The sequence below is a fragment of the Oncorhynchus tshawytscha genome, linkage group LG09, assembly GCF_018296145.1.
Source record: "Oncorhynchus tshawytscha isolate Ot180627B linkage group LG09, Otsh_v2.0, whole genome shotgun sequence".
NCBI lineage: Eukaryota > Metazoa > Chordata > Actinopteri > Salmoniformes > Salmonidae > Oncorhynchus > Oncorhynchus tshawytscha.
In genome coordinates this window covers 21,098,173-21,117,849 of record NC_056437.1, presented here as the reverse complement: position 1 = coordinate 21,117,849, position 19,677 = coordinate 21,098,173, and the positions used below count along the sequence as shown (strand labels likewise).

At 44.5% G+C, this 19,677-nt stretch overlaps 1 protein-coding gene across 2 annotated transcripts in view; it reads right to left on the bottom strand.

Moving 5' to 3' along the window:
* The window catches only part of LOC112257546 (protein FAM222A), a 39,126-nt gene that overhangs the window by 11,584 nt on the left and 7,865 nt on the right, over window positions 1-19,677 (bottom strand). For both annotated transcript variants that reach the window (XM_024431194.2, XM_024431193.2), the window contains exon 2: window positions 4,774-4,930. In XM_024431194.2, the coding sequence (XP_024286962.1) occupies window positions 4,774-4,882 (109 nt within the window). In that variant the 5' untranslated portion in view covers window positions 4,883-4,930. The remainder of the gene's footprint in view (window positions 1-4,773; window positions 4,931-19,677) is intronic.

Sequence of the window (19,677 nt, the reverse complement as noted above, 5' to 3'; positions counted from 1 at the left end):
TTTGTTCACTTGAGAAGTACTGCAACAACATCTAAAAAAGTACATTTATTTCAGATTCATTGAATGATCTATTTTGAGGAAGTGTTCAATAGGGACAAACAGTAACATTCCTGCTTTGTTCTTGTTTTTCAAGTGAAGGTCTTTAGGGAGTATGAAAGAACAGACGTCCTCGTCGCCTAGCCGAGTTCTGCTTGGAGCCAACCGGACCCATGTATGTGGATGCCTTAACTGTCACGGCAACATGCTGGGTAACACTGGCGCGCTTTCACAGGAAGTGCCTAATCCTGACTTCCTTTCTTCCACATGGGGCGGGGGCCGTCCTTGGTGAGATGGGTGGGTGGAGGGTGAGGGGCAATCCTAAAATCTCAATTAACAATGTGGCTAATTAACCACAGGCACATTCTTGAAATCTAATGAACTATTTTCAGCTGCCTGATAACATTTATTTGACACACACGGGAGAAAGAGCAAGTGTGTGAGTGTAGGCCTAACATTTCCAAGTTTAAAATATGTCTCAACCATAAAAACTACCAATTGAGAAACAGATCGGTGAGGTGATGTACAGCGTTGAGTATTCTTCACCATGCCACAGTCTTTCGTGAACCCTGCACCGAATCCACCCCCATACAATCCCACAAGATGCTTTCAGTCGCGGTAAACTAGCTAATCCCCCCCCATGGTCACGCTTAAAGCAATTCCCCGCAGATCAGTGGAGACCTCATTGTTTCAGAACTGTTTGAGTTAATCACTGATTAACTGGCAAAACAAGCCCCTGAGCCAGAGCTAAAAACAGAGTCCCTCTGCTGCTCTTCTGGTTCTCACACAAAACACCCAACAGAAGGAACCAAACAGAATTTCCATTACCCCTCCTGCTATTACAATAACCACTAATATAGGCCTGTGCTTGGTGGTGGTTAATCCTTGTGCAACGATCACAAAAATATCCTTAAATTAACCATTGACAAAATGAGAAAAACAGGGCAAGAAGCCCAAAGTCTTGGTTGTAAGAAAAGTCTTTGGTGTTAAATACCTTTCTGATTAAAATGTTTGGTGCGATAAACATGCTGACTAACAGCTACTCCTGACTGGGGACACACCACACCAAGGCATTCAGTCACAGACATTCATTAGTGCTGTTCTCAGGATCACAAGCAAACACAAACATACACTGTTAAACATCACACACCCATGTTTCACTATGGTGATCCAAACATTTATATCAACACCACTATACAGTAACTGTATCAACCTGCCCCCTACACCCCTACACAACCAGACTGTCCTTGACAACGAGGCTAATTAACACACGTTAAAAACCTAGGCCCTGGCATCACCATGACAACCTCTTGTATGAGCACAGTTGTCCCTAATAGACCCACTTGTTTGAACCAATGTAATTAATTGACCACACCTCCATTCAGCTGCTAATGGCAAGTCTCTGTAATTGACTGCCCCTGTTGCTCAGGCAGAGCAAGACACCTCGCCTTGTATCGAGTATCTGGACCTGCCTCACGTCCACCACAACACAGCTCCACATGGAGCCTTGACTTCTCCTTGGATGTGACCAAGGCATACAGTAACTGCTGTGAATGAAAATTAAGTCAGAAACCTCCTGCATGTATTCAACATCCATGAGTGGAGATCTCGGGCTCAGTTTGAATATTGTGGTAAAGCATTTGCATGGTGTCTCTAGCTGTGCACAGGTCGGTGCCCTTATAAAGCAGAGCCATTGAGATGCAGAGCCTACAGCTCTCTTCATCTCTGTATCCATATGAACTTGCATTAATATTAATGGAGTCTTAGGAGGTCAGCTGGGTCTCTGGACTGAGGCATCCTCACACAGATCTGGAGTGAAGAGAGCAAGCGAGCTACACACAAGGGGGGAGGGAGAAGTTAGAGTGGACAGAGCCGGTGTTCCAGCCCTCTGTGTTCCAGCCCTCTGTGTTCCAGCCCTCTGTGTTCCAGCCCTCTGTGTTCCAGCCCTCTGTGTTCCAGCCCTCTGTGTTCCAGCCCTCTGTGTTCCAGCCCTCTGTGTTCCAGCCCTCTGTGTTCCAGCCCTCTGTGTTCCAGCCCTCTGTGTTCAACACCACTGAGGATACTATTCCTGAGCTCAGAATGAGAGAAATACTCAGAATGAGATAAATAAAGACCAAGCAGAGGCACTGATGTGCGTGCACACACACACACACACACACACACACACCTCTACATCACACATAAACAGAAACGCATTGTACCCATTTACGTCCTCCCTTGCTTCCCCTCTCTCTAATCTCTTCATGAGGGGTGTTCGTTTGTGGAAGAGAAGAACCTTGGGGGTGAATACTTAGTTATTTGTGCTTGAAGAGACTCAGGCGGATACCTCTTTACGAGAGCGTGTCACTCCCCATTTGTCTCTGCTCGGCAGCCCCGGAGAAAGCAGCGCAGTGCTTTAAAAGAACCCTCCGGAAGCACAGGCCGGCAGCGTGGGATAAAGCATTCCCGGCTCCGGTCTGCTGTTCAGGCCAAGTGCAGAGTACTCATTAGCTCTCATCACATAATCCCTCGCACTTAGTTCCACGCACACACACACACACACACACACTTTCTCATATTTAAAAGATGGGTTGGCATAGTCAGGGATTCCTCTGTGAAGCCGAACCACAGACATCCATTGGAACAGTCTATCTGTAAACTCTGAATCCTCTGAAAGCTATTCAACAAAACTCTGTATGAGAACCCCAAATCTTTCAACTGAGAATCGCAATGGGAAAAAACACAAAAACATTCTAGAGAAGTCTTCTGGGTCTTGTCTAACCTGCATGCGCCAATCAGTAGAGCAGCTTGTTTCATATGGTTGTGTTTGAAATGTCAGGCTAGTGCTGGAGGGGATGGATGCTGCGCCACACACACATACAAAGCTCCGGGAGGGTGTAATGGGTCCTGCAGGTAAACAGGATGAGGAAGGCACTCGTGGTTCTGCCTGAGGCAAACTAGACCCTTCTGTTCCAGCATTTAGCAGACTAGTGCTCCACTGATTAGCAATTAATAATGGAGAGACAAAGGGGTGTTTCACCCCAGGAGAGAGATGGTGAGATGAGGGATATGGGGGTAGGGAACAGAGGATCCTAGTCTCCCAGAGAGCATTAGTGAAAGGTTTCAATGTGAAGGAAAGCTGGGGATACACAGGATTTTGTTTTCATGGCCGGTGAAGCTAGAGAAATACATTACAAATCCATCAGCTTGCATTTAGTCATAATGTCTCCACACAATTACTCATCGACCTTGGGGTTAATCACTCAGGCAATTTCTGCATTTTCTGTACCTGACTTACTGTATATCACAACAACAACAAAATGCTAATATGATGTTATTATGCTATCTACGTGGGGATAGGCTTGGCTGATATGCGGTTTCCCATAAATTCATGTCATAAACTTCCACAGAAATCTGACAGAGCAATAAACATAAAACAGAGATGAAACATTCTCTGGATTTAATCATGGCAACATGATAACTAAACTCAGAATGCCCCACGCTGGTTTCATCAGCCGACAAGTGCCACAACACAACCTCTCATTAAATGTGATAATAAATGTGCACTGGCAATGAGGATAATAAACAGGTATATTGAAATCTCTGTTTATGACATGGATAACATGGCTTGTATCACTTATCTCAACAGGAAGGTCCTCTCTAGCGTATGAAGTTACATCGAGTTCTCCGACAGTGGCCATGACAACACGGCTTTATTTGACCATGTGCGCGTCGCCCCACCCATATCCACAAGCCGCAGAACTAGAGAAAAGCTGAACAATAAAATTGCAAGCACTGTGTGTGTCGGGTATTTATGTGGGCAAATGGCTGAGCGAGCAACAATGTGTGAAAGGAAGCGGCATATAATAAAAAGGTACAGATTGTAAAATAGTTCTACAGAGAAAAGGTCTGGGCTCACTAGGAGAAGGTGTTTGTGTGTGTGTGTGTGGGGGGGGTGCATGGTAGTATGCCCTTTGCAGGACAATCATCATCATTATCAGCACAGACCGGCCCAGCCCACGTAACAGCATTCCATCCTTGATCAATCCCTCATGAATTAAATTAGAGTGCATGACTACCTGTGATAAGACCCACAGGATCCACACAGATCTGAGGGGGAGATATCAACCCTGTATGGTTCTCTTCAGCAGGCCAATCAGTCAGCCAGTCATCCAGCCAGCCAGAGGTAGATAAATAGGCCAAGGTGAACTCACCCTCCCTCACCACAGCTCTCATCTCTCCTGAGACAGCACAGAGATGAGGGGCATAATTAAAGATAATCAACTTCATCAGATGGAGTGGAACTAACGGTTGCTACAGGAGAGGCTGGTTTAACATTGTACTTCTCGGAACGTTGTAACAAGGGCATTCTATACCCTAACTACAGGTGTGTGTGTGTGTGTGTGTGTGTGTGTGTAAGTGAAAAGTGCTTTCCCCCTAAAAATTGAATATATTTCTTTCTCTTTCGAATTCCACCAGTCACTCACCACACCGAGATACAAACACAGCACCACAAGTGAAACAAAGTTGGGGCTCTGTAGTGAAATGTAGAGTTAGTGGCTGTTGTTGGGGCTCTGTAGTGAAATGTAGAGTTAGTGGCTGTTGTTGGGGCTCTGTAGTGAAATGTAGAGTTAGTGGCTGTTGTTGGGGCTCTGTAGTGAAATGTAGAGTTAGTGGCTGTTGTTGGGGCTCTGTAGTGAAATGTAGAGTTAGTGGCTGTTGTCCTGTGCTGCCGAGAGCAGAGACATGTGGACTCACTTTGTCGTGTGCTGGGCTGCGGCTGCTGTGGACTCCCCAGGATCTTGGGGGTGCAGACCAGGTGCTGAGATGAGAGGTTCTGCTGCCTTCTCTGTAGGCAGGCTAACATGGCTGCAGCTTTCTGGGGGTTCTACAGCCGCTTGGACCTCGGGGGAACCTGAGAGGGACAGGGAGAGAAAAACACATCCGTTAGCTTTTGATCATGTATTAAATTACAAGCTGCTGAAGTGCATGCAAAACCCAAAACTGAAGTCAAAGCCCTGTAAGCAAACTCTTACCACGCTGATGGAGTTCTCCCCCTCAGGGGTTTCCCTGTGCTCTCCCTCCAATACATGCATGCTCTCTACTTTCCTTCTTAAAGCCGAAATCTTTTCATTTATTTTTTATTTATTTTTTAAACCGTTTCCACCTCAGGCCCGTATTACCATAGTCAAACTCAGCAACCCCTTTGAACTGCGGACACTACATATCTAAGAATATAAAATCACTTAACATCAAACCAACTTCCCCACTCCCCTTTAGACGCTAGGATGGCTCTTCACTGTTCTCCATATTGCCCTGTCTGTTGCAATAACACAGTCCATTTACACAGTCTGCTGTTGCTGCCAGCTGCATCCTGTACCCAGTCAATAGCTCGGTCCTCAGAGACTCTAGAATTGCTCTATGAATTGATGGTGGTATTGATCATGAGCGAAAATCCAAAAGTAGCTTGTTCTCCCAAATGGCTTTGGCACACACACACACACACACACACACACACACACACACACACACACACACACACAAAGGTGTGTTTGTGTATGAAGGGTTTCCCGCAGTATCTTTGATCTTAGTTATCATTCTGAACACCAGGCCTAAGTGGGGTACTATATTCTAGCCCCTATAGGTGCATAGGCCTACCTGCAACATCCGATAGTACGGAACGATCATTTTTGTGTCAGCAAATCAAAATACTACTTTATATTCCCGGCCAAAATAAACTGCACCGCTGAAATTTCAATTGAAGTGAATGCCTTGCACACAGCTGTCTCAGAGAGGCTTCATTTCTTTATCCTCCCTCTCTTCCACTTTTCTTCTACAGTTCGTTGGCTGATTGTTTTCATTTCTGCCACTGCCTCTAGGGCCACAGGCCAGCTTAAGTGAGTCAGATGCAGGAGACAGAGCGCAGTGACTGGCTGCAGAAACAGAATTACCTCCACCTCAAAGGGGAGGAACAACCTGGCTTTCATTCTAGTCAGGTGCTTGAAGAGATCCACCCCACCTCTCACCCCGGTCTGCCTCTCCTTTTATACTTTGACAGCCCCACTTCAAAACCACCCAGCACAGCCTCCCTCATGTGATCACACACAGCTGAAAAGCTAAAAGCCTCTCTCGATGGTCGGACTTCATTTTGAAAAGAATACCAAATTCACAACAAACCTTCATTACTCCGCATATGTCAAAGGAGGGCAGAGGAGAAAAAGGCACAGAGCGAACGAAAAGGAACCCCGGGGGGAAATGCAGTCACTGCTTTACCGGCGGAAACTAAGAGACGAGTATCAGAATACCTTCCATTAGGCTACTCCCAAAATGTTCTCCTGGATAAAAATGCATCAAAAAAGGCATTATCATTCAGAGGCCACTGCTTTATTTAAGCAGAAAAATAACATTCTTAGAGGGGAAAAAAACAAAGCGAGAAAAGGAAATGGTCATGCATAACTGACAACGTTTCTTTCATCCCATCAAAATCTAAAAGAAAAATAAAGTGGTTGTGAGCCCTTCGAGTAAAAGTGCTTTTGCATTCTCCATTAGACTGCCTCTAAAAGGACAGAGTACACAGATCAAAGTGAGTTCAGGGAGCACCAGTCCTGTTGACAGCATCTGAGCTAAAGGGCTCATTCTATTGCCTGTCAGACATTTTCTGTCTCTTACTCACTCAGTGATAAAGGTTCTCCTAACTTTAGCTGACAAAGTTAATGCATGACAAAGTAAATGTTTCATTGCAAACACATGCAGCACATTTTACAACTCGAGGCATTGTTTAAACCCAAGATATCTTGTGTTCATCATCCAGTCAACCACCTGTCAGCAAGATAACAACACATCTCTACTCCAGCCTTATTACAGCTGTGACCCAATAGGGATTTGAAGCAGAAACATCATGGTCATGTATCCAATTCCCCACCTGCTAAGCCATAGTGCTTACTTATTATAAACAGAGTGGTTTGAGCCCTGAATGCTGATTGGCTGACAGCCATGAGATATTATACCGTATTAGGAGGTCGACAGATAAATCGGAATGGCTGATGAATTAGGGCCGATTTCAAGTTTTCATAACAATCTGTATTTTTGGACACCGATTTCACTGACACTTTATTTAATCTTTATTTAACTAGGCAAATCAGTTAAACAACACATTCTTATTTTCAATGAAGGCCTAGGTACCAGGCAGAGAGACAGATTTTTACCTTGTCAGCTCGGGGGATCTTACAGTTAACTAGTTCAACGCTCTAACCACCTGCCTCACGAGGAGCCTGCCTGTTCATTGTGTTCATTGCACGCAGACTCAGGGTATATGCAACAGTTTGGGCCGCCTGGCTCTTTGCAAACTAATTTGCCAGAATTGTACGTAATTATGACATAACATTGAAGGTTGTGCAATGTAACAGGAATATTTAGACTCATGGATGCCACCCGTTAGATAAAATATGGAACAGAATAAACTTTTTGTTTTTGAGGTGATAGTTTCCGGATTTGACCTAGGGCTCGTATTTCTGTGTGTTTATTATAGTTAAGTCTATGATTTGATATTTGATAGAGCAGTCTGACTGAGAGGTGGTAGGCAGCATCAGGCTCGTAATAGTCAAAGGTATATGGTTTACAGATAAATAGTCGACGCGTTATAATTCCTGTAATAACTTGCGGCTGAACTTGAGAGGTTCCTTTGTTATTTTACCGTTCATGTCTTCCATAGAGAATGTCTTGATCTACTTCAAATAAGGTCTGTGTTTCGTGTAGGCTTACACCGCCTAGGCGTTTTGAGACCCGTGTAAATCTCACTAGGATAAGGTAACGTTTGTCAAAATAGTTTCATAAATCCACTCTACAAAAAAAATGATCTTCGCTTATATTTAGCCAATATTGATCAGAGTTACCTTGTCCTATGGATATCTACAGTTATAAAATTGGCAAGGTGGTGTAAGCCTCCATGAAACAGACCTTATTTTCAGTGAATCTAAAAATATCCTATGGAATAAATGAATGAAGGAACCGCTTTTCAGATTTTGCTAGAAGGTGTCATGGGAATTATGACTCACACTTTGGTAGTCAATTCTTACCATGTCCATTATTAAAATAGGATGTCCTGCATATAGAAATGACAGTTTTTGTTGTCAACATTCATCACAGGCAACTTAAACTCAATTTTTATTCAAACAGTTGAGAGTATTTGTCTCCTAAGCAGACTCTCCAGTATCATTGTCACTTCAGAGCTGTCTGTGTGCTTTACAGATGGCAGAGAAAAGCAGAGCACCAGTGTGGGACTATTATATGGAATTGGCACCAGGGAATGCAAGGCGTCTAATTTGTGATAAAGATGTAAGCATGGGGTCAGCAACGGCTAAATAAAAAAATACCACCAACCTGTGGAATCACCTTAAGAACACCCATCCAAAAGCCTTCGTCTTCCAATAAACGGTATCGGCGTTGAAAAATCATAAAATCGGTCAACCTCTAGACCGTATACCACGGGTATGACAAAACATTTATTTTTACTGCTCTAATTACGTTGGTAACCAGTTTATAATAGCAATAAGGCACTTCGGGGGTTTGTGGCATATGGCCAATACACCACAGCTAAAAAGGTCTGTATCCAGGCACTGCGTCGTGCATAAAAACAGCCCTTAGCCGTAGTATATTGGCCTTATACCACACCTCCTCAGGCCCTAATGCTTAATTCAAAAGGCCTCCAACAAACTACTGCTGAACAGTTTTCCCTCAAATTAACACCAGCTAATGTGTACCCCAGCTCCTGACTCGACTTAAACCTCACTTCAATCTACTCAGTTCCTCCTCTTCTTCCAACCAATTGCCTGGGAGCTTTGTGCTCTAGTCTACAAGGTCTCCACGGCGATGGATAATGAGAAAAGGAGAGTGGCAAGGACGGTAAATCCTTGCCACTTTGGGGTGACATCAATGGCTCCGATAAGAGGCGTTATCAGGCGTGATGCGGTCCTCTGAGGGTCTGCCACAGAGATAAGGACCTCTGGCTCTGCACTCCATCTTTTGTCTCCCAAGGTTTCCCTGATAAGGATGTTTTGGCAGACAAAATGTTCGCTCCAACAATGATGGACTGAGGGCAACATTTGTAGGGGGCCTGAGGGAATGGCATTGGAAAATAAAATGTCTAATTGTACAAACTATTGTCTTTTGCCTGGGCTCTTGAGGAACGGGATTGTGTGTGGGAAGATAACGAGGTCATTTGGAAGGGAGAAGGGCAGTGATGGGGAGCTAGATGATGATGGCTGTTATAGTTTCAAATGGACAGAGGTATGACATGATCCTCTTAAATTCTTACTGGATCCAGATGGCATCCCCCAGGGACATGCAGTCTATCCTTCAAAAAGAGTAGGATACCCTTGAGAGAGCAATTGATACGGCACATCAACCTGATATCTCATCTAGAAAGTGTGCCTTCCATTTACGGAATCATTTTGTTAGGCTGAAATTGAGAAAGGCCAGCCTTCTGGCAGATAGTAGCTTTACAGCACATAGATGAGGATGTGCTCTGCCTGACCTTCCAGTCTCTCCGCTCCTCTCTGAGCAGCCTCCAGGGCCTTGACTGGAGCAGAGTAACATTGCCTTGAGACCCTTCCTTTCAAGAAAACAGACCAAAAAAAGACACTCACTTCACATACACCCCCCCAACCCCAATCCTCTCAGCTTGTCTTTGCAGTTCTCAGAATCCTCAGTTAATAATTAGATGATAATGAAAAAGGTTTAGGCTGAGCGGTGCGAGCGCCCTTTTCACTCTCTAGTTGGATTAGTATGCTAATGTCCTCCCTACCCACTGTCAAATCCCTGGCAGGCCAAAAAGGAAAACACTGACACAGGAGGAACAGAACAAACTTCATACAGTAAGGTTGATTTACAGAAAAACAATTAGGCTATGGAGGGTACTTGAACTTTGCTCGACATTTTTTAAGTCTATAGACTGTGTGTGGCCTCCTTACAGAGTCATCACTCTGAATAACAGCGCTATAACCTTTTCAAAGAGCGGCCAGCCACCCCCAGGCTCTTCACAGCCTGAAATGCACCCTGTGTCTACAGTTTTACAGAACAGTAACATTGGATAAGACTCAACATTAGTGATGCGGTCACAAAGACCTGCAAAACCACAGGTTCTGTATGGGGAGGAGAGTAAAATGGGTATGAAATGACTATTTTGGTCTCGCTTTTAAAGCAATTTCCATCAATGACCTTCAATGCCTGACTGACAGCTTGCAGTCAAACCTAGACTATCCACTGCTCAAACAGTAGGAAGACATGAATGTAGGCATTCAACATGGAACAGGGCTATGGGTATTGGGGTATGGCTGACCGGTCGCCATCTCTCATCTTGCCGTAACACACACACACACACACACACAAAGGTCTCCCCTAAATGAACGCTGGGTCCTGTCTGAGTGATGGAGCCAAGGAGACAGGGCAAGCAGAGTCTAGTCAGTCTGAAACAGATGGACAGCTACTGAAGCTGACGGTTCATCTATGCATCTCATACATTTATGGGATTTATTACTCCTGGACCAGCCAATAAGAGCCATCCTGTTTCAAGTTAGCATAATTGTAATCAGAGCACGATATGAGAGACCCAGATTGTCTTTTTTCTTATTTTTCATTTACCACAAAAAAAAGTCTAGTTTGAACTGCAGTACATTCAAACAACCCAGGCTCACTGTGTAGAGCAGAACAGGACATTCAAACAACCCAGGGCAGTTCTGCTCTACAGTCAGCGTGCACAAGGCCTGAGGCAGACAACAATGAGCCTCCTTTCCATTGAGATTAGCTCCTGTACAAAAGGTATTACAACAGTGTTAAGCAGGGTTTGGCAGATTGTTATTTCTATACAATGGATGCACTTACTCAGAAATGTATGAAAAATAAATACAATGGGTGGATATAGGAACATCCCTGGAGAGACTGCTGGCTGATGCTTTGAGAGAACCATGAACCACATTTGTGAGCAGGAGAGAATGGACTCAGTGAACTATTCATATTCTTTTAAACATTTCTTTACACCTAGGCCTATATGCAAAATCAAAAATAAAATTCTCTACTAGAATGGGGGGTTGAAAATTAGACTTACAGACACATTGACAGCTTGGGGGAAGTAGGTAACCTGAACACACAGTCCACGAACACATCCAGTGCTGGCAGGGCATCATTAATAGTTATCTGGTACAGGGCCTTGGGCTCACTCAACCCTGTCCTCCCGGTCGCGGCCGGCTGCGACAGAGCCTGGGCGCGAACCCAGAGTCTCTGGTTCCACAGCTAGCACTGTGATGCAGTGCCCTAGACCACTGTGCCACCCGGGAGGCGCAAAGAAGTTGTTTAGTCTTTCTGGGAGCAAGAAATCATGGTCTGCGACGGAGATGGTTTTTCTTTTGTAGTCCGTGATTGACTGTAGACCCTGCCACATACCTCTCGTGTCTGAGCCGTTGAATTGCGACTCTACTATGTCTCTATACTGACGCTTAGCTTGTCTGATTGCCTTGCGGAGGGAATAGCTACACTGTTTATATTCGGTCATGATTCCGGTCTCCTTGCCCTGATTAAAAGCAGTGGTTCGCGCTTTCAGTTTTGCGCGAATTCTGCCCTCAATCCACAGTTTCTGGTTGGGGAATGTTTTAATAGACGCTGTAGGTACAACATCACCGATGCACTTGCTAATAAACTCGCTCACCGAATCAGCGTATTCGTCAATGTTGTTGTTCGCCGCAATGCGGAACATATCCCAGTCCACGTGATCGAAGCAATCTTGAAGCGTGGAATCTGATTGGTCGGACCGGCATTGAACAGACCTGAGCGCGGGAGCTTCCTGTTTTAGTTTCTGTCTATAGGCTGGGAGCAACAAAATAGAGTCGTGGTCAGCTTTTCCAAAGGGAGGGCGGGGGAGGGCCTTATATGTGTCGCGGAAGTTAGAGTAACAAAGGTCAAGGGTTTTGCCAGCCCTTGTAGCACAATCGATATGCTGATAGAATTTGGGGAGCCTTGTTTTCAGATTAGCCTTGTTAAAATCCCTAGCTGCAATAAATGCAGCATCAGGATATGTGGTTTCCAGTTTACATAGAGTCGAATTAAGTTATTTCAGGGCCGTCGAGGTGTCTGCTTGGGGGAATATACACGACTGTGATTATGATCGAAGAGAATTCTCTTGAAGATAATGCGGTCGGCATTTGATTGTGAGGAATTCTAAAATCAGGTGAAGAAAAGGACTTGAGTTCCTGTATGTTGTTATGATCACACCACGTCTCGTTAATCATAAGGCATACACCTCGCCCGCCTTCTTACCAGAGATAGGCTGGTTTCTGTCGGGCAATTGGCGCAATACGTGAAGAAATCAGGTGGCTGTACCGACTCAGATAGCGTGTCTCGAGTGAACCATGTTTCTGTAAAAACAAAGAACGTTAAAGTCTCTGATGTCTCTCTGGAATGCTACCCTTGCTCGGATTTCGTCTACCTTGTTGTCAAGAGACTGCACATTGGCGAGTAGTATGCTCGGGAGCGGTGTGCGATGTGCCCGTCTACGGAGCCTGACCAGAAGACCGCTCCGTCTGCCCCTTCTACGGCGCCGTTGTTTTGGGTCGCCGGCTGGGATCCGATCCATTGTCGTGGGTGGTAGGCTAAACAGAGGATCCGCTTCGGGAAAGTCGTATTCCTGGTCGTAATGTTGGTGAGTTGACGTTGCTCTTATATCCAATAGTTCCTCCCGACTGTATGTAATAAAACCTACGATTTCTGGGGTAACATTTTAATAAATAACACACACACACAAAAAAAATGCTGCATAGTTTCCTAGGAACGCGAAGCTTGGCGGCCATCTCTGTCGGCGCCGGAAGTTTCACCGTTAGTGAGGTACAGTGCACAGACAAATCTCTGCGTTGTCATACAGACGTTCCCCATTAAAATTCCCCATCCTGGGCTTTCCATCCCACATCACTGAAGCTTTGTATTGGCTGCCTCAGAGAATATAATTTAGTCAACAATACTCTTTATGACAATATGCCCGCTGTGTGCTCTGCTCTTATGTCGTCATATTATTTAAAATATATATTATTATTATTATTCATTGTGGACTACCGCCTATGCTGGGTTTGAATTGGATGGGCTACCGCCTATGCTGGGTTTGAATTGGATGGGCTACCGCCTATGCTGGGTTTGAATTGGATGGGCTACCGCCTATGCTGGGTTTGAATTGGATGGGCCCGCCTATGCTGGGTTTGAATTGGATGGGCCTATGCCGCCTGGGTTTGCTGGGTTTGCTGGGTTTGAATTGGATGGGCTACCTTGCTGGGTGTGATGGATGGGCTACCGCCTATGCTGGGTTTGAATTGGATGGCTACCGCCTATGCTGGGTTTGAATTGGATGGGCTACCGCCTATGCTGGGTTTGAATTGGATGGGCTACCGCCTATGCTGGGTTTGAATTGGATGGGCTACCGCCTATGCTGGGTTTGAATTGGATGGGCTACCGCCTATGCTGGGTTTGAATTGGATGGGCTACCGCCTATGCTGGGTTTGAATTGGATGGGCTACCGCCTATGCTGGGTTTGAATTGGATGGACTACCGCCTATGCTGGGTTTGAATTGGATGGACTACCGCCAATACTGGGCTTGAAATGGATTGATTTATGTTTCTGGGTTTCTCTTTCCTCCACCCATATCCTTCGTGTTGACATTGTTGGGAAACAAAACGGATTTCCACTTACATCTACTTATTTTATATTTCCTCTTACCATTCATATCTTAGATATGTTGCTGTTTACCTCTAGGGAAAAAATACAGTCCCTCTGTATTAAAGCTGAGGATTTGTGCTTCCCATATTTGTGCTTCCCTGCTCTTTCACCCTGGACAATTTCTGATGGGTGGTTTTAATGGGTATGGATGGGCTGAAGAATGGGAAGACAGAGAGAGGACTGCAAACTTAGATGCTTGGATCAAATGAAAGAAATTCAAAACCCTTAGGCTATCAGACCATAGCCCAACAACTAGAGCCGCAACAGATGGGTTTACAATATGAATCAACTTGAGAAATGGTCCATGCCTTACAAATACACTGCTCAAAAAAATGAAGGGAACACTAAAATAACACATCCTAGATCTGAATGAATGAAATATTCTTATCAAATACATTTGTCTTTACATATTTGAATGTGCTGACAACAAAATCACACAAAAATTATCAATGGAAATCAAATGTATCAACCCATGGAGGTCTGGATTTGGAGTCACACTCAACATTAAAGTGGAAAACCACACTACAGGCTGATCCAACTTTGATGTAATGTCCTTAAAACAAGTCAAAATGAGGCTCAGTAGTTTATGTGGCCTCCACGTGCCTATAGGCCCTCCCTACAATGCCTGGGCATGCTCCTGATGAGGTGGCGGATGGTCTCCCGAGGGATCTCCTCCCAGACCTGGACTAAAGCATCCGCCAACTCCTGGACAGTCTGTGGTGCAAAGTGGCGTTGGTGGATGGAGCGAGACATGATGTCCCAGATGTGCTCAATTGGATTCAGGTCTGGGGAACGGGCGGGCCAGTCCATAGCATCAATGCCTTCCTCTTGCAGGAACTGCTGACACACTCCAGCCACATGAGGTCTAGCATTGTCTTGCATTAGGAGGAACCCAGGGCCAACCGCACCAGCATATGGTCTCACAAGTGGTCTGAGGATCTCATCTCGGTAGCTAATGGCAGTCAGGCTACCTCTGGCGAGCACATGGAGGGCTGTGCGGCCCCCCAAAGAAACCATGACTGACCCATCGCCAAACCGGTCATGCTGGAGGATGTTGCAGGCAGCAGAACGTTCTCCACGGCGTCTCCAGACTCTGTCACGTCTGTCAAATGTGCTCAGTGTGAACCTGCTTTCATCTGTGAAGAGCACAGGGTGCCAGTGGCGAATTTGACAATCTTGGTGTTCTCTGGCAAATGCCAAACGTCGTGCCCTCATACCACCCTCAATGAGTCTGTTTCTGACCATTTGATCAGACACATGCACATTTGTGGCCTGCTGGAGGTCATTGCAGGGCTCTGGCAGTGCTCCTCCTGCTCCTCCTTGCACAAAGGAGGAGGTAGCGGTCCTGCTGCTGGGTTGTTGCCCTCCTACGGCCTCCTCCACGTCTCCTGATGTACTGGCCTGTCTCCTGGTAGCGCCTCCATGCTCTGGACACTACGTTGATAGACACAGCAAACCGTCTTGCCACAGCTCGCATTGATGTGCCATCCTGGATGAGCTGCACTACCTGAGCCACTTGTGTGGGTTGTAGACTCCGTCTCATGCTACCACTAGAGTGAAAGCACCGCCAGCATTCAAAAGTGACCAAAACATCAGCCAGGAAGCATAGGAACTGAGAAGTGGTCTGTGATCACCACCTGCAGAACCACTCCTTTATTGGGGGTGTCTTGCTAATTTCCTGTAATTTCCACCTGTTGTCTATTCCATTTGCACAACAGCATGTGAAATTTATTGTCAATCAGTGTTGCTTCCTAAGTGGACAGTTTGATTTCACAGAAGTGTGATTGACTTGGAGTTACATTGTGTTGTTTAAGTGTTCCCTTTATTTTTTGAGCAGTGTACATGCATATTATGCTGCAGGTGCTCAAGCTTTCTGACAGAAGAGGCTTTGACAAAAAGTCAATCGGGGAGTCACTGTAGCCCCCCCAAAAAAATCTAGCTAGGGGGAACACACACACACACACAAAGAGCAATAACTATCTGATTTGATCTACAGATGCTTTGCGTCTATGATCCGCCCACTGACTGCCAGTCTCACCTGCTGGGAGTGGAAACCCAGACAGATCAACGCAGGCAATAATCAAAAGGCCCATCTGCTTCTTGTCAAAACACAGTGACAGATGTTCTTCTGTCTCACTTTATAGATTAGCATGGTGGGTGAAGAATCTACAGAACCAGACTGTACGACAGAAAGGGCAGACTTGTCAAAAGTAAAGAGTTAGATCCATCTCAACCAATCATGTGTTACGGTGCTCTACAAGTACGTTGGAGTTTATGCTCTCAATTTGGTCAAAAACAAATCCTTTAAACAAGCCTATGTATCTCCTTAGGGTTTAATAATCCCTTTTCAATCATAATTGTAACTGTTTGTTTTGCTTGCTTACCCTCCAGAGACAAAGTGGCTGTTATACCTGCCTGGTAATATTTTGTCCACAAAGGAAAAATGTTCCTACAGTATAGTTTTGGCTACAGTGTCTTTCACTGCCAAACTCCTCCATACCCACCCACCAAGCCCTCCTCTCCTTTCCCGTCAGAGTAGGCAAGGCTGTTCATTATGCGGTTAAGGGTCACAGATTCCTTCAAAAGCATTAAAAATATGTTAATAAAAACAGAGAAGTCATGAGAAAAGACTGGCAAAATGCTCCCCGCAGGGTACTCATACAGGAGAGAACTCCTTTTCCATGCTTAATGATAAGCTCCAGTCCTCACAGAGCGGCTTGGAAAAACCAAACTGTTCTGGGAGAAGCAGGACTTTGGTCCCTGGACTAATCCAAAATTACCTCTGCCTGCTGCCTTCCCGGTAAAGGGCAGATAACATTACTCCGAGTGCAATCAGGCAGCATGTGTATTCTGCACCATATTGTACACAAAATAACAGGCTGTTTGAAATTGCAAACAGAGCAACGACCCCCATAATTCCCCCTCTCCCCAATGGCTAGATCCTCTAGGTTAGGGCCAGGACAATACCAGTATCACGATACCCGTTAGTATCGTTGGCAAAGAAACAAAAATGGAAGCGGATTTAACTTCTTTAACAAAACAGCACTAATGTTGGGAACAAAAATGTGTCATCCCGATTCACATTTATTTTCCAAGCAATAGCACACAATATTTTACATACAGACGGTTATTAAAAAGGACCAAAGAGTTAGATCTGATTTGTGTTATTATTTTTGCCATCGATAAAACATTGCGATACTGCTATCGTTCCGGCCCTAATCTAAAACACCCAGTCTCTCTGCCCCTTCACCATATAAAAAATAAAAAAGACCAATTAAGCAGATTTAAAAAGATGGCAGCTACCCCATATTTAAACACTACATCCTTAGGAGATAAAAGGTGATTAATATGGATGCACGGGAGAAATTGCTTAGTAACCAAGCCATTTACAATTTCCCTGTAAGCGGAGCAGGGTGATTGGCTGTCCAGGCACTCTCCGAGGTCACTTTACCACCTCCATTTACTGTCCCACAAAAAGAGGAAACAGGGCTGAAATCCAGTACAGATTGTTCAGTAAAAATACAATTCCCAGTAAGTGAAAACAAACTCTTGGTAATAATAGTTATACTTTTGTTTAGCACCATGACTGGGCCCAATAGCCTAGCTGTGTACTGAATAGGAAGCAAAACCGACTGCATAAAAGGGAAAGACCGGTTGAACATATAACTTGTATCTTACATGTCACCGGCACATGAGAGTGAGTGGGACTGCGGAACACGGTAGGCAATATAGCCTCCTGCAGAGTAACAAAGGGATATATATAGATATATACAGTGCCCTCAGAAAGTATTTAGACTAGAGGTCGACCGATGAATCGGAATGGCCGATGATTTCAAGTTTTCATAACAATCGGAAATCGATATTTTTTTGTTTTTTACACCTTTATTTAATCTTTATTTAACTAGGCGAGTTAGTTAGGAACACATTCTTATTTTCACTGACGGCTTAGGAACGGTGGGTTAACTGCCTCATTCAGGGGCAGAAAGACAGATTTTCACCTTGTCAGCTCGGGGGATCCAATCTTGCAACCTTACAGCTAGTCCAACGCAATGACGACCTGCCTCTCTCTCTCGTTGCACTCCACAAGATGCCTGCCTGTTACGCAAATGCAGTAAGCCAAGGTAAGTTGCTAGCTAGCATTAAACTTATCTTATAAAAAACAATCAATCATAATCACTAGTTAACTACACATGGTTGATGATATTACTAGATATTATCTAGCGTGTCCTGTGTTGCATATAATCTGACTGAGCATACAAGTATCTGACTGAGCGGAGGTAGGCAGAAGCAGGCGAGTAAACATTCATTCAAACAACACTTTTGTGCGTTTTGCCAGCAGCTCTTCGTTGTGCGTCAAGCATTGCGCTGCTTATGACTTCAAACCTATCAACTCCCGAGATGAGGCTGGTGTGACCGAAGTGAAATGGCTGGCTAGTTAGTGTGCGGTAATAGCGTTTCAAACTTCACTCGCTCTGAGCCTTGGGGTGGTTGTTTCCCTTGCTCTGCATGGGTAACGCTGCTTTGATGTGGTGGCTGTTGTCGTTGTGTTGCTGGTTCGAGCCCAGGGAGGAGCGAGGAGAGGGACGGAAGCTATACTGTTACACTGGTAATACTAAAGTGCCTATAAGAACATCCAATAGTCAAAGGTTAATGAAATACAAATGGTATGGAGGGAAATAGTCCTATAATAACTACAACCTAAAACTTCTTACCTGGGCATATTGAAGACTCATGTTAAAAGGAACCACCAGCTTTCATATGTTCTCATGTTCTGAGCAAGGAACTGAAACGTTAGCTTTCTTACATCCAACACTTTGTTTTTGCAATATTTAAACCAAATTGAACATGTTTCATCATCTACTTGAGGCTAAATTGATTTTATTGATGTATTATATTAAGATAAGTGTTAATTCAGTATTGTTGTAATTGTCATTATTACAAATACATTTTTTGTATTTTTGTTATTTAAAAAAAAAAATAGTTCATTCTAAAAAAAAGTGTTGTTTAAAAAAAAATCAATTTTTTTTTTTTTAAGTAAAAAATAAAATAAAATAATAATAATAAAAATAAAAAAAATTAAAAATCGTCCGATTAATCGCTATCGGCTTTTTTGGTCCTCCAATAAATCGGTATCGGCATTGAAAAATCATAATCGGTCAACCTTTAATTTAGACCCCTTGACTTTTTCCACATTTTGTTAAGTTACAGCCTTATTCTAAAATTTATTAAAATTCCCCCCACACCATAATGACAAGGCAAAAAGGTTTTTCAAAATCACATTTCAATATCACATTTACAAAAGTATTCAGATCCTTTACTCAGTACTTTGTTGAAGCACCTTTGGCAGTGATTACAGCCTCAAGCCTTCTTGGCTATGATGCTACAAGCTTGGCACACCTGTGTTTGGGGAGTTTCTTCCATTCTTCTCAGCAGATCCTCTCAAACTCTGTTAGGTTGGATGGGGAGCGTTGCTGCACAACAATTTTCAGGTCACTCCAGAGATGTTTGATCAGGTTCAAGTCCGGGCTCTGGCTGGGCCACTCAAGGACATTCAGAGACGTGTCCCGAAGCCACTCCTGCGTTGTCTTGGCTGTGTGCTTAGGATCATTGTCCTGTTGGAAGGTGAACCTTCACCCCAGAAGGAGGTCCTGAGTGCTCTGGAGCAGGTTTTCATCAAGGATCTCCCTGTACTTTGCTCCATTCATCTTTCCCTCGATCCTGACTAGTCTCCCAGTCTCTGCCGCTGAAAAAACACCCCCACAGCATGATGCTGCCACCACCATGCTTCACCATAGGGATGGTGCCAGGTTTCCTCCCAGACATGATGCTTGGCATTCAGACCAAAGAGTTGAATCTTGGTTCATCAGACCAGAGAATCTTGTTTCGCCTGGTCAGAGTCTTTGGGTGTCTTT